The following is a 13,998-nucleotide window of genomic DNA, read 5'->3' on the forward strand; positions in this document are numbered from 1 at the left end:
TGGGAAACATTATGGTAACAGATTAGTAGCAGTTGAATCAGAAAAGTCAACTTTATGAGTAAAATATATGCTTTTATTTATCTGTTCCTTATTGATTTGGGGGGGTACCTTAGGTGGATCCTGTGATTGGGACTGTTGGATTTGGATCAGGCCTCCATGGCTGGGCTTTTACTCTGAAGCAGTTCGCTGAGATGTATGTGGCCAAGTTTGCTGCGAAAGGAGATGAGAAAAAAGCAGACCTTCCTCCGGCAGAACGGGCGAAGAAAGTGGAGGACATGATGAAAAAGCTTTGGGGAGATAAGTAAGCATCTTGTTGGAAAAAAAAAGACACTGGAGCTGCCCATGTGATTTCCAGTTTAAATTGTGTGTTTATACAAAATACTCTTTAACTCAAATCCATCTTTTTCAGGTACTTTGATCCCTCTTGTGGAAAATTCAGCAAATCTGCATCCAATGCAGATGGCAAGAAGCTTCCTCGTACTTTCTGCCAGCTTGTCTTGGATCCAATCTTTAAGGTTTGCTTTTAAATCAGTTCTTCTTATCTCTTGCTACAATGACTCACTAACAGTTAATCTCTTATTCCACAGGTTTTTCATGCCATTATGAATTTCCAAAAAGAAGAGACCCAGAAACTGATTGAGAAGCTTGAAGTAAAGCTTGATGCAGAAGACAAAGAAAAAGAAGGAAAACCTCTACTTAAGGTATATATAAAGAACTAAACTTCTGAGAATCTGCACCCTTATTCTTCTGTCGTTGCTGACACGTCATTGTTTCGATGCCTCCAGGCTGTGATGCGCCGCTGGTTGCCTGCAGGTGATGCTTTGCTCCAGATGATCACCATCCATCTTCCTTCTCCTGTCACTGCCCAAAGGTACCGCTGTGACCTGCTTTATGAGGGACCTGGAGATGATGAGGCCGCCATGGGTGAGGCTTAACATTGCGAGGTCTTTAACACTTCAAGGATGTCCCTTTTTACCTACTTTTTCACATTACACCTTTGACCTTTCAGGTATAAAGAACTGTGATCCTAAAGCTCCGCTCATGATGTACATCTCTAAGATGGTGCCTTCCACTGACAAGGGTAGATTCTATGCCTTTGGTCGTGTCTTCTCTGGTGTCGTTTCTACAGGGCAGAAGGTGCGCATCATGGGCCCAAACTTCACACCAGGGAAAAAGGAGGACTTGTACATAAAGCCAATCCAAAGGTTTGCTGCTGTCAGTTACATATACCATATAAGACATTCTCGATTGGTGATTTGAGGATCATTACCCTTCTTAACATTAAGATAACATTATGTACTCCTCAGAACTATCTTGATGATGGGTCGCTACGTAGAGCCCATTGAAGATGTGCCATGCGGGAACATTGTTGGTTTGGTTGGGGTTGATCAGTTCCTGATTAAGACTGGCACTATTACCACTTTTGAGAATGCTCACAACATGCGTATTATGAAGTTCAGTGTTAGTCCTGTGGTGAGAGTTGCTGTGGAGGCCAAGAACCCAGCTGATCTGCCAAAGTTGGTAGAGGGCCTTAAACGCCTGGCCAAGTCTGATCCTATGGTTCAGGTGAATATCTTAGCTGGGCAATAATGGTATAAACAAACTTAAGTCTTTCCAATAACAAACACAAGTTTCTTCTGCTAGTGTTTCATTGAAGAGTCTGGTGAGCACATTGTGGCAGGTGCTGGAGAGCTTCATCTGGAGATCTGCCTGAAAGACCTTGAGGAAGATCATGCCTGCGTCCCCCTGAAGGTAGCGCTTCGATGACTTCGAAGTTTACAGATATTTTGTTTTTCTTTTCTTTCCATTAAGAGCATGGGGCCATTTTTTTGTTGTTGCAGAAATCAGACCCAGTTGTGCCATGTCGTGAAACCGTCAGTGAGGAATCAGACCAGGTTTGCTTGTCCAAGTCTCCCAACAAGCACAATCGTCTGTACATGAAATGTCGGCCCTTTCCAGATGGCCTAGCTGAGGACATTGATAAGGGTGAAGTGGCCGCTCGCCAGGAGCTCAAACAGAGAGCTCGCTACCTGACTGAGACGTACGAGTGGGAGGTCACTGAGGCCCGTAAGATTTGGTGCTTCGGACCAGATGGCACAGGGCCCAACATTCTTGTGGATGTCACAAAGGGAGTTCAGTATCTGAATGAGATAAAGGACAGTGTAGTGGCTGGTTTCCAGTGGGCAACCAAAGAAGTGAGTAAAGAAAGGTTATGTATTTTAATATATGCTGAGTCATTTCTACACATTAATGAGATATTACTTTGTGTTATTTTAACAGGGTGCACTCTGTGAAGAGAACATGCGTGCTGTCCGATTTGACATTCATGATGTCACTCTTCACGCTGATGCCATTCATAGAGGTGGCGGTCAGATCATTCCCACAGCCCGCAGAGTTCTGTATGCATGTGTACTCACTGCCAAGCCAAGACTCATGGAGCCCATTTACCTGGTCGAGATTCAGGTAGACATGGTGGATTCCTAGAACAGAAAAAACCATGAGTGCAACCATGATGTTGTTAATAAATGTCCTTTTCTCCTCCAGTGCCCAGAGCAGGTGGTTGGTGGCATCTATGGTGTGCTGAACAAAAAAAGAGGCCATGTGTTTGAGGAGTCCCAAGTGGCTGGTACACCTATATTTGTTGTGAAGGCATACCTACCTGTAAATGAATCATTTGGTGAGTTAATAATCCAGATTCATGGCAGCGCATGATAAATTTGTTCAAAATGAATGCAATAGACATTTAAGCCATTTTCATATTTACAATTAAACAGGTTTGTTATTGCAGGTAAAAAGTTTTGGTCCCACTTTATATAAAGTGTCCTTAAATACTATGTACTTAAATCAAAAATAAGTAGAGTGTACTTACTGTGTTCATATTGTATTGCATAACACTTTTGCTGATATTAAGGTTTGGTGGTCTGCTTAGGTTTAAGGGTGGGTTAAGGTGTAAGGGATGGATCGACAGTGTAATTGTACAGATGTAATTGCAATTATTTTTTTTAAATATAAGTACAGTGAAAAATACATGCATGTACAAAATGAGTGCATTGCACCAAATGATTAATTTAAATGCAAGTACACAGTAGTTAAGATCACTTAATATAAAGTTGGACCCCAATTTTGTAGCGTTCCCAAATGTTATACATTTATATGTTAATTTAGAAATGGTTTCTATGGAGCCTATATTTTCCTTTATTCGTTTCTGTACAGGCTTCACTGCAGACCTGAGGTCTAACACAAGTGGACAGGCCTTCCCTCAGTGTGTGTTTGACCACTGGCAGATTTTGCCAGGTGATCCATATGACGTAAACAGCAAACCTTGCCAAATTGTGGCTGAGACCCGTAAACGCAAAGGTCTGAAGGAGGGCATCCCAGCACTGGACAACTTCCTGGACAAACTATAAACTTCTCTGGACTGTAAATGGTGATCGAAGCCATTAAACTTACAATGTTAACTTGATGACTCTGTAATCAAGTGTATTGCGTAATGTTTACACATTCAAAAGAGGTTAATTTAAATATTCAAATCTGCAATTTGCAAATAAAATCTGAGATCGGTAAACATGTCTGGATGTGTCCATAAATAAAACCAATAAAACAGCTATCCGGTCTTAATAATTCACATTTAAAAATATATTTTTTTAGACTAATAAGAAATCACGATCGAATCACTGTGCATTGGTTTACATGTCTAAAGATGTATATTTTCCATCTTGAACTGTGCCCTCCTTTTGGCAAAAAATTTAAGATTCTAAACATTATCTGTGCCATTATCAATGGAGGGCTAGGTCAATTAAAAACCTCAGCCCTGGCTGGGAGGGACAATAAAGCTCTGGACTTACAACAACTTGTGAAAAAAAAAAAAAGAATCCATAATAAAAGCATGCTTAATTCCAAATAGTACACGTAACGGGGGAACATCTAAAATAAATAAAAGTTACACTTTATTTTAAGGTGTCCTTCAGTGCAATTATAAATTTTAGTGCTAAGTAATATTAAATAACTACATGTACTTACAATGTGGTTAGGGTTACTTGCATGTAATTATGCATAATTAATTTTTATTATAAAAGTACATGTAATGTGTAACAAGGACACCTTAAAGTGTTACCAAAATAAATAACCTTTTACATGCCTTCAGAAGTTAAATTGACATTATGTTGTATGACTCATAATCCAATAAGATATATGAAATTAATTCAAACCACAACTCATGTCTATTAACTAAATTACCATTAGCAATTAAAGCAGATTTCTCAAAGACAAAAGATCCCCATCCGATATCAAAACTTACATAATCCTAAAAAGAAAGAAAAAAAGGCTAGTTTCATTACAGATGAAAATAAACATGAAATTAGACAGATTACTCCTTGTTTTGACAACAGTCATATTACAGTTTCTGAGGTGTATTTTAAGATGTGTTTAATTAGCAAAAACACCTTTAATATAAAATTACAGATTGAAAATAAATTTACCACTTCAGCAAAAGAGAATCTGATGGCTCTTGAGCAAATAACCACAAACGAATTAAAAACTGTGGGGGTCCACTAATGCATTCCGCCTTGATGTCAGACATAAACAAGTAAACATTTTACAATATACAACATACAGTTTTTTATTGCTACAACTGAAGTCTTGTAACAAAAACATAATTGCACTGGTGATATCGAAGAGACAACAAACTGAGCTGCCGCTGACAACCTGCTTCTGTTCAACTGCAGAACTGCCGATGCAAAAAAATACAATGTAGACAAGAGTGCCATTATTAGACTTGTCTGAGCTTTCTAGTCCACTCATTTCTGCCGTTTGTCTTGCTCTGCTCCTCCAATCAAATTGCTAATGGATGAGAGTCATTGTGTATTTGGCAGTTTCCCAAATTCAAAGGGAAAACGGCTTGATTCAGGTTTGCTTTTTAGAACAACATTGTTGTGGTCTCAGCCACAACATTTAGAGATCTTCGTAGCAGTCCTTCTGGGTCCTAGTCAAAACATGATTCTCGAGGTCCATAGTTAAAAGTAGATAACTGTTTTAGTGACTGTACGATAAAGGTGCGCCAGGATTCAGTCTAGTGAGATAATGTCCGATAGGCCTGAAGATCCTCCCGTGATGACCCCCGTCTCATGACTTGAGCTGCTGCTATGGGTTCCCGTCTCATACACAGCTGATGAGGAAACCAGGCTGGTGCTGGTGGTGGCACTCTGAAGGCTGTTGGAGAGGCTGTCTAAAAATATGGGGCCTCTGTAATGCTGCTGAAGAAACAAAGAAAACTAGTGGTAAACATCTGTGCAAACTATTAAATACGTAAAGTACATCCAATCTCAAGATTTCTTTGAAAGAATATACCTGTGGATCCCCTTGAATCAGAGAAAATAAATCAAGACCTTTGGGAAAGATGCGTATTGTATGACAAACATTAGTTTTTATGTTCAATCTTTGATCATGAAGGACAGCATACTTGATTAGATGGCAGACTAGATAAGTACATACTTTGCATATCTGTGGGAATAGTGGATAAGGTAGAATGGTGGAATGGAACGGAGTAGTCCGCTATTGAGGGGGTCAGGTATGATGTGTCTAGCGTCTGGACATTTGGCACCCGAACAGTGGATGGCTGGTAAGTCAGGACCCTAAAAGAGCAAAAGAACATTATAGAGGAATGGAGAATCAACTGCACTCAATGTTTTAAAGATTTTTTTTTTTTTTAAATCATTCTTTATAATTTTATCTACTGTACCTATAGTAACATTACTAACGCTTACAAGATCTTTTCATTTCTGAATTCCCATGGCTTCCCCAAATTAATTATATACACAATTAATAATAATAGATAATTCAAGTTAATAAAACATTTTGCAACAAAATAAAGTGCAGCATTTCATTTAATTATTTTAACCCGTTTAGCGTTCCACTGTAAACATGTCATAGCTTTCGGAAAGCTGAGATTCTTGTGATTCAAAAGACATAAACCATTTTAAGATACATCAACACAGCAAGTACAATCAGTGTCTTTGTTAGACGGCCAACAAGGATTCATGCTGTGACCCCTTTGTGTTTTCTCGATTTGATTTGATAGACACTATTAATCCCACACCTGGGAAGTTCATTTAATACAGCAGCTTCAGGTACACTAAATACCAAGTACGAAAAAAAAACAAATAAAAATAAATATGGAACAGATAATACGGTGCAGGTATTCTGTAATAGTGAAAAGTGGTACATGCTGTTGCAATTAAAGAAGAGTCTGACTGCTGTTGGAGTGAAGGATCTGTGGTAGCGCTCCTTCTTACAGTGAGGGTACACCAGTCTGTTTGCTGAAAGAACTGGTCAACTTCCAGCTTCCCAACAGACTACCACAGAAGCCACCACAGTGTTATACAAAGCCTTCAACACATCAAATGACCTCAGTCTCCTCAGCAAGTGAAGATGACATTGGCCCTTCTTGTACAGAACCTCAGTATTGTTGGACCAGTCCAGTTTGCTGTTGAGGTGAACACCCAGGTATTTGTATGTTTGATCTAAATGTACAAACCCTGGATGTTCACCAGTACAATCTGTGATGCCTTCCTGTGAAAATGCATCACCATCTCCTTTGTCTTGCTGGCATTAATGTAAAGGTGATTTAATGCACACCAGTTCACAAAATCGAGAGATGACCTGTCGATATTCCCAATCATTCACTTCTTATACACATCCAATTATTGCAGTGTCATCAGAGAACTTCTGCAGGTAACGGCTGCTTATGTTGTATCGGAAATCTGATGTATACAGGATAAAAGGAAAAGGAGCTAGCACTGTGCCCTGTGGGACCCCTGAACTGCAAACCAACACATTAGACAAACAGTTCTTTAGCCTCACATACTGTGGTCTGTCAGTGAGGTTATTGATGAGCCATGCAGTCAGGCGACGGCTGTATTGTGTTGAATGCACTGGAGCTTTTCCAGTTAATAGCTTCCAGCTATAGTCATATTTTCAGTGTATTCAAAGCTCTATTACTAAGTACCAGTAAGGCTTACAGTGATTCTGAAGTTTGTTCGGTTTAGAAACAAACCTCAGAGTGTCACCTTTCAAAAGAGGACAAAACCATTCATATACTGTAAATAGTTCAAGTCAAGAACACATGAATTTAATGTAGGTGTGCATTTTTAAACTAATTGTACAAAAACGCTTAAGGGGTTAAAAGACTTTAGCAATCTTTTTCAGGTCTAAATATAACATTTCTAGAATTCCCTGATATCTCAGGTTTTCCCATCACCATGACAAAATAGATTATTGTAAAGATCTGGGTTCATTCAAAATATGGTCACTAAAAGGTTAAGGCTTAAAGAAGAGGCACACAGAAATGTCTGCTCTGAGTTCTAGTGAATCAATAAACAAACCCTTTGCTGTGCATCTCCTCAGCCTTGGACATGTAGACACAGCGCTTTTTCAGAGGGGGATCACTGTCCTCTTCATCATCAGATGAGCTCTCTAGAGTAAGGTCGATTACGTCTCCTTTTTTTGTGCTGCTGGTTTCTGCGAGTGGCACCACTGCACTTTGCCGCACTGGGACACCGCCTGAGAGGTCATGAATCACTTTAAAAATGCATCAAACATGGTAATCATTTATACAATTGGATAAAACCTAGCACACACAGAGTACTAACACATTTTTAAAGGGTAATGAACCTTACAATCAATTTTTGGGAAACACGAAGATGACACTTTCAACGTCTCCTTCTTTGGTCTCATTGGACACCAAGTCCCATCCTCCTGAAACTTGATTTCATCAACATCTGTGCAGTCATTAAGTATTTCCATGAAGAGCCTGAGAAGTAGAGGGTGACTAGTTTACTCAATGGAAATTTCTCTCTCAATAAATGCAAAACCACTCAATGATTTACTTTGCTTAAAGAGGCTGAGTGTTTCTCACCACTTCAGTTACATTCAAAGTAATCTCACCCATCTATAATCAGACTCTCATATGCGGCTTTTTTATCACAGACTGGACAGATCCAGGTGGGCTTCTTCTCATTCATTTGCAGGTATAGAGCAGCATCAAAGCACTGCAGGTGAGAACAGGTGACAGCTCGGCAGGGTACCGTAAGACGCATCTTGCCAAGCTATATGAAAAGAGGATTTTTATTTTGGTTACACACAATTCTTTTTTTACCATACTACATCAGCGCACTAAACAAACAATATAAAACGTTATTTAAAGTGCCATTCATGAGTCAGCTAAGATTTTATGGAGGCAGCAACTTACTGGGCACATGAGTGAGACTCGTAAACTAGTTGTGGCAATTTCACTGTCAGGGTCTGCCGTGAGTTTTTCTTTAACTGTTACAATAGTGAAGAGAGGGTGGATTTAGTCAATTATTTCAATAATTCAGTCAATTTACTTAATATGAGAATGGGAAAGCAGAATTAATTACAAAGATAGACAATGAAAACATAAAATAAAACTAGAGAACTGTCACGCGTAATAGGTCATATTCCTATTTACAATAAAAACCGTTTACATCTGGAATCAAGAGCGGTTTTCATCGATCTGATCACAAGTGGACAGCTCTAAATACAGGTGTGAACGGGTCTTAAAGTTTTGAGGTTGTCCACTTTCGACCACTTTCAGAGGTAGTTGAAAACACATTTGACTGGACTGTGTTCATAGGTTACTCATGTGTTCGAATGCTTTCGGACAGCCTCTAAAGACTGTCTACTCTCCACTGACAGTTCATTCTCAACTTCTAGAATATATGTTAAATTAGGTTTATATTAAATAAAAAATGGATAAGTATATGTGACCCATTCAAAATGTAAGTTTTTCAATTCAGCGGTTTAGATTAGCATGCGCAAAAGCAACAGGAAAAAAACAGAGATACAAAACAAAATGACATATAATAGGAATATAATTAATATGCCTTTTTTTTTTTTTAAAGGTCTTTTTCGTTTCATTTTTATGGCACCAAAAGTTCAAGTAAAGCAGAGACAAATGAAAGTGTATCCTCTGCTTTCGCACGGGATACTTGAAGTCAGTGATTTTACTCAAATTTACAGACTTATCTCCTGAATACTCGGATGTCAAGGCTTTGAGAGTACCATTCTATGGTCCTGTTAGATGGATTTAAAAAAAAGAAACTAATATAGTTTTGTGCGCCGTGTCATTTACATTTCACCAGGTTTAAATAATATCTCAAGCTTTATGCTCGATTTATTTGTAACACATTAACCTCAAAACCTGCAAACTGTATGGTGGAGCAATACCCAAAATACTATCAAACACTCCAACGCAGCTCCATTCTTCATAATAGATTGATAAAAAGGTGCACAGGAAACAAAAACCTTGAAAAATTAAAAAACGACCCACCAAATCCAGGCCAAATCACAGAGATGTCACTTCGCACGGAAATAATATTATCACAGGACTTCGGCAATTCTTACAAATGACTGGAGGTCACCAAGTAATAGTAATCCCGTGCCAATAGGGCTTAAGGCATAGTTTTCTTCTTATTGTGAATATAACAGTTTCTTCCAATGTGTTAAGGAAAATATCTGTGCAAAATATTCTTTCAAACACACAACATATCATTTATAGCATTGCTAGATGTTTATAAGCTCATGTTGTTTATAACAGGGTTAGGTTATATTTTCTGATATATATCTTATTCTGTTCTGAATACCAGTAAAAATTTCAAGCAATTTCTGAAAACTTATAGGTAATGTTTTTTTCGCAATTTTGATTGATAGGTGTTGCAAAAACATTTATTCATGCAGTAAAGGTTTCAAAAATAGTTCTGGGGCTCATATGTTGTGTGAACTTATTTCACAATATCTGTTCAAAAGATCAGAAAAAGCCCACATACACTGGGCCATAGACTCCAATCAAAAGAAATCAGGACAGAAGTGATCGAAAGTGGACAGAAGAGACTGATTAAGAGCAGGTGTAAACAGTGAATTAGAATTCATAGGTATTTTTCCCCCTTTTCTAAAAGAGGGCAATGTAGTCTTACTTAATGCTCTGGAGTGGTCAGGGTTTCTGATCCCCTTCATTCTTAATCTCTGTAGTAAGAGTGGGGAGGTCAGCTGCCGTACCAAGTAAACTGACATGGAGTATGTCTGCAGAAAACAAGAGAATACATACAAATGCATGCATGCAGAAAATGCTGAAGCGGTGTTGAAATCTGAATGAAGTAACAGGTTTAACAAAACTTCACATACCTTCCCTATTTCAGGAGCCCATGTGACTACTATCTGATTGGGTACAGCAGACGACAACCTGACCAGCGACGTGATGTTCAGCGGTCTGCCGGGTCTTTTTTGCTCCACACCATTCTTAGGAGGCGGTACATAGCCCTGTGTGATAACCATATGAGGCCAGCATAGATTACATACATGCTTATTTACAAAGATTTGGGGTCAGTAAGAGTTTTTTTTTCAAACAAATACTTTTATACATTATTAAACTGATCAAAACTTAGAGTAAAAACTTTCACTTTGTTACACACACAAAAAAAAAATTTCAAATAAATTCAGCTCTTCCCTAGGTCATAAGATCTCAAAAAGGTTTTCAGTATTCAGTGTCAGCCCTTTTAAAACCCCGTGCAACAGCACATAAAACACTGCTTGAATATTACTGTCTTCTGTCAAGTCATCTGCTATAAACAATGTTCCTGTTCAATTTACAAATTATGCATTACATAATCTCTATTTGTTGTGGGGAGGACTAAGATAATTGTATGCAATTAAATGTTTTATTTGTTGAACAGATCTCAGGTACCTTATTAATGGATAAGGTTCATTATTAATCGGTCTGCATCCATTTTTAAATATTATCTACATATCCAGTGCTTTTTTGAGATCATGTTGGAAAGTTCCACCATTTAAAATGCCCTTAAACCTCTCTGCTGTTGAACAGCAGAACATCCTACAAAAAACACTGACCAGCGTATGGCCCTAAATAATAAGCCTAATAACATAGGACTATGTTGTTCAAGCATATATATATATATATAAATTAAACTATTAACCGTGGCTTAATAAAGGTTAATTATAACAGGACTACATACAGGAAGGGGAAAGAGTTTCCCATTGACTTTGATGCAGAGGCTGTTTGGAAAATTGTCCTCTTGTGGACAGCTGGTCTCTGCTAGACAAAACCTAGAATTGAAAAAGAAAACAGAACATCAAGAGTCAAAAATTGGGATTATGGGGACAACCTCTTTGTACATGTTGTTGAACCAGATACACAAACGACAGTATTGTAAAAGCAGACACACTGAGCAGGCTTTTACCGCAGCTGAATTTGAACCATGTAGTCCCTTCTTCCACCTGGAAGAAAGTCCCTATGCAAAAGTGTAAGAAGAACAAAGAACCAAATAAGACCAAGAGTGAGAGATGAGACGCATTATCAAAGTCACATCTAAGTCAATACGTTCTTACCGTGAAATGCAAACTTCTCTCACTTGTTGTGGAGTCAAAGCAAATATGAAGTACTTTTCATGATGATATCTCTGACCAGCATGGGTCCCTTTAAAACACAAATCAGTCAAAAGGGGATTATAGTTTTAAACTGAAGACACTGGCAAAGAGGTAATGGTGTACAGCCCAGCTGATGGGCTAACGAATGGTTTACATAATTGGTAAGATAATAAAAAATAAAAAAGTTTTTAAAGAGGTCTCTTATGCTCACCAAGGCTGCACTGATCAAAAATACAATAAAAACAGTAATATTGTGAAATATTATTACAACGTGAAATCACTTTTTTGTTCTGTTTTCGAACCGTTTTCTATTTTATTATATTTTAAAAGCTGAATCTTCAGCAGCCATTACTCTAGTGTGCAGCGTCACATGATCCGTTGATAATGTGCTGATTTTGTGCTCAAAAAACATCTGATTATTATAATTTTGTAATATAAATATTTTGTGTAAACCATGGGACTTTTTTTCGGAAATCTTTGATAAATAAAGTAACAGCATTTAAAACATTAAAAATGTCTTTACTGTTTACAGTCTTATGATCATTTAAAGAACCTTGCTGAACAAAAACATTAATTTCTTTATAAATAAAAAAATATATATATAAAGTTAAAGACAATCCAAGAATATCTTATAAAATTACCTAAGCTTGATGGTTTGATCAAGACATCCAGCACGTCATAAAATGGTAGCGACTTCATCTGCACGTCTGGGTGGACGGGGGCCATGAGTGACGTGGGCTGCTGCAGATTCATCATGGGCTTCGATTCATGTAACACGGGTGAATCGCAGCTCACCAGGTGCTGCTGCTGCAGGAAGTCTGAATGGCCCGTCTGCAGAGGAAGATCTGAGCTCACAACCGTCTCACCGCTGTCGATTTGAAAATAGGATTTAATGCTTGACTTCAGAGCCGCCAAATCCCGAAGACCATCAAATGTCCGCGGGTATCTCCGACGATACAGCTCCTTTATTTTGATCTGCACAGCAGGACTACAACCACTCCTGAGTAACTGCAAAGCCCTCAGCAGAAGTTCATGCTTTCGACCGCTCTTATTCCTTCCAGCAAATCCTAACAGTACCTGGAGCTCTGACACACGGAAACTTGATACCATATTCTGACAAAAAAAAACAAGCCAGAGAAGCAATAAAACACTTTGAGATACCAAACATGTACCAGCAAAAGGTCTGATAACGCAAATGAACATTTCTGCAACACAAGTTAGTAAGAGAAACCATCCTCTATGCCATGCTGTCAACTTTTACATTTATTATAAGAATTTCCAAAAACATAATGTGTGCATGTTGATTACATGACATAAACTGGTGGAATATGGTTACACCAAAAGGTATCATTTAAAAGCAGATTAATTAATAATGCGTGAAGTGAGGTGACAGCCCATTCCAGAGACCCCAGAGAAATAAGAAAATCTCAACTGACCCTTCATTACACGGTCCATGCTTGATTGTTCTTACGTGTTAATCCTTTTTTCTTTACAATCCTTAACAAATGACCAAAATGCATCTAAGTGGTTGAGAATAATTCCAAGACCAATTAGATGAACACCAAGAAAGTGACAAAGGACAAAACACTGATGTTCACTTTGATCCAGACAGAAATGAACTAAAACCTAAAAAACCTTTTTTCAGTTTACAGTTAAGAGCTATGTTTCTGAACAAATTTCAAGACAACATGAATTAGTCATACAATGGCGAGTATAATAGCACACAAAACTCTGTTATTGACTGCACTAGTGCTGATGCTGAACTGCAATGCCTTCAATCAAACTTGATAAAGGTGTTTTAGGCACTAAATTAGACGAAGCTGATAGATTGAGACAAATGTGGAGTAGAAAACGCTCACGGAGACAAGGATCAAGTTTGTCTTGTTTGCTTGGCGACCCACTTGCAGACTTGTAAACAACATTTTCAAGGTGTCCCTCTTTAAAGTTTCTTCGCAATTGTATTATAAAATGTTGACCTATATTTACACACACGCACACACATTTCGGACAAACTGATCTACGCATCTTTTGCCCATGCAAACACAAGCCATAACTTAAACTACATGTAGACCTCGTCGACTGCTGTCGGACGCTAGCTAACAAAAGAGCAGCCAAAACAATTCGAGCAGTGAAGAAACTGTAACGTAAAAAACTTTTTACCTGCAGCGAACAGTCGTCAGTTCAGTTAGGCATTATACTAAAGCTTTTCATGCAGTGAAAGATGGTAATGAGAGCAGTGACATTTTGAGGCTGATCTTCAATGTTTATGTTGCAGATCGAGAGCTAGAAGAGTGGTTGGTGGCTAACGTTAACTGGCTAAACACAATCCGTCTAACGGAGTGATGGGACGTTTCTGTGTTAACTGTTCAGAAACTAACCCAAGGGCAGCAAGCAGACCAGTAAAATTGATTGACAAACGGTAACCGCAAATGGTTTTTAAAATGTGTAAGACGCAGAGAAGCAGCCAGCTATCATTGCACTTTCGCCTACCCGTAACTCCTCAACATCCGCCATTTTCTGGCTGCGCTCATCCTGGCCAGT

General features: G+C 38.4%; 2 protein-coding genes across 11 annotated transcripts; one reads left to right on the top strand and one right to left on the bottom strand.

Moving 5' to 3' along the window:
• Positions 1–6: 6 nt before the first annotated feature.
• LOC128002294 (elongation factor 2-like) lies at positions 7–3,607 on the top strand. The gene is made up of 12 exons (XM_052592431.1): positions 7–14; positions 114–301; positions 410–515; positions 588–701; positions 786–924; positions 1,010–1,205; positions 1,308–1,566; positions 1,645–1,752; positions 1,842–2,195; positions 2,281–2,463; positions 2,545–2,677; positions 3,214–3,607. The coding sequence occupies exons 1-12, from the start codon at positions 12–14 to the stop codon at positions 3,405–3,407; spliced, it is 1,977 nt and encodes a 658-aa protein (XP_052448391.1). The 5' UTR covers positions 7–11; the 3' UTR covers positions 3,408–3,607.
• Positions 3,608–4,408: 801 nt separating this feature from the next.
• LOC128002310 (E3 SUMO-protein ligase PIAS2-like) lies at positions 4,409–13,998 on the bottom strand. 10 transcript variants are annotated; one of them, XM_052592439.1, is made up of 15 exons: positions 13,948–13,998; positions 12,894–12,954; positions 12,099–12,570; positions 11,419–11,506; positions 11,271–11,321; positions 11,046–11,136; positions 10,198–10,332; positions 9,990–10,095; positions 8,246–8,319; positions 7,942–8,102; positions 7,674–7,807; positions 7,380–7,575; positions 5,491–5,630; positions 5,347–5,384; positions 4,409–5,252 (listed from the first exon to the last, which is right to left on the bottom strand). In XM_052592439.1, exons 3-15 carry the CDS (start codon positions 12,565–12,567, stop codon positions 5,064–5,066), a joined length of 1,872 nt encoding a protein of 623 aa, XP_052448399.1. In that variant the 5' UTR covers positions 12,568–12,570; positions 12,894–12,954; positions 13,948–13,998; the 3' UTR covers positions 4,409–5,063. The 10 variants fall into 10 exon arrangements, with proteins under 10 accessions (XP_052448399.1, XP_052448398.1, XP_052448397.1 ...); XM_052592438.1 differs by having other exon boundaries at positions 13,618–13,990; XM_052592437.1 differs by having other exon boundaries at positions 12,894–12,977; positions 13,618–13,990.

This window comes from Carassius gibelio, chromosome A5 (assembly GCF_023724105.1).
Source record: "Carassius gibelio isolate Cgi1373 ecotype wild population from Czech Republic chromosome A5, carGib1.2-hapl.c, whole genome shotgun sequence".
Lineage (NCBI taxonomy): Eukaryota > Metazoa > Chordata > Actinopteri > Cypriniformes > Cyprinidae > Carassius > Carassius gibelio.

Excerpts from the sequence above, each read along its gene's own strand:
- LOC128002294 (XM_052592431.1), top strand. Across the intron at positions 516-587 it reads TCTTGGATCCAATCTTTAAG|GTTTTTCATGCCATTATGAA; the intron begins GTTTGCTTTTAA and ends CTTATTCCACAG. Across the intron at positions 925-1,009 it reads AGATGATGAGGCCGCCATGG|GTATAAAGAACTGTGATCCT; the intron begins GTGAGGCTTAAC and ends TTGACCTTTCAG.
- LOC128002310 (XM_052592432.1), bottom strand. The coding sequence starts at position 13,971 with ATGGCGGATGTTGAGGAGTTACGG. Across the intron at positions 11,507-12,098 it reads GATCAAACCATCAAGCTTAG|GGACCCATGCTGGTCAGAGA; the intron begins GTAATTTTATAA and ends TGTGTTTTAAAG. Across the intron at positions 5,385-5,490 it reads TATTCCCACAGATATGCAAA|GTCTTGATTTATTTTCTCTG; the intron begins GTATGTACTTAT and ends TCTTTCCCAAAG.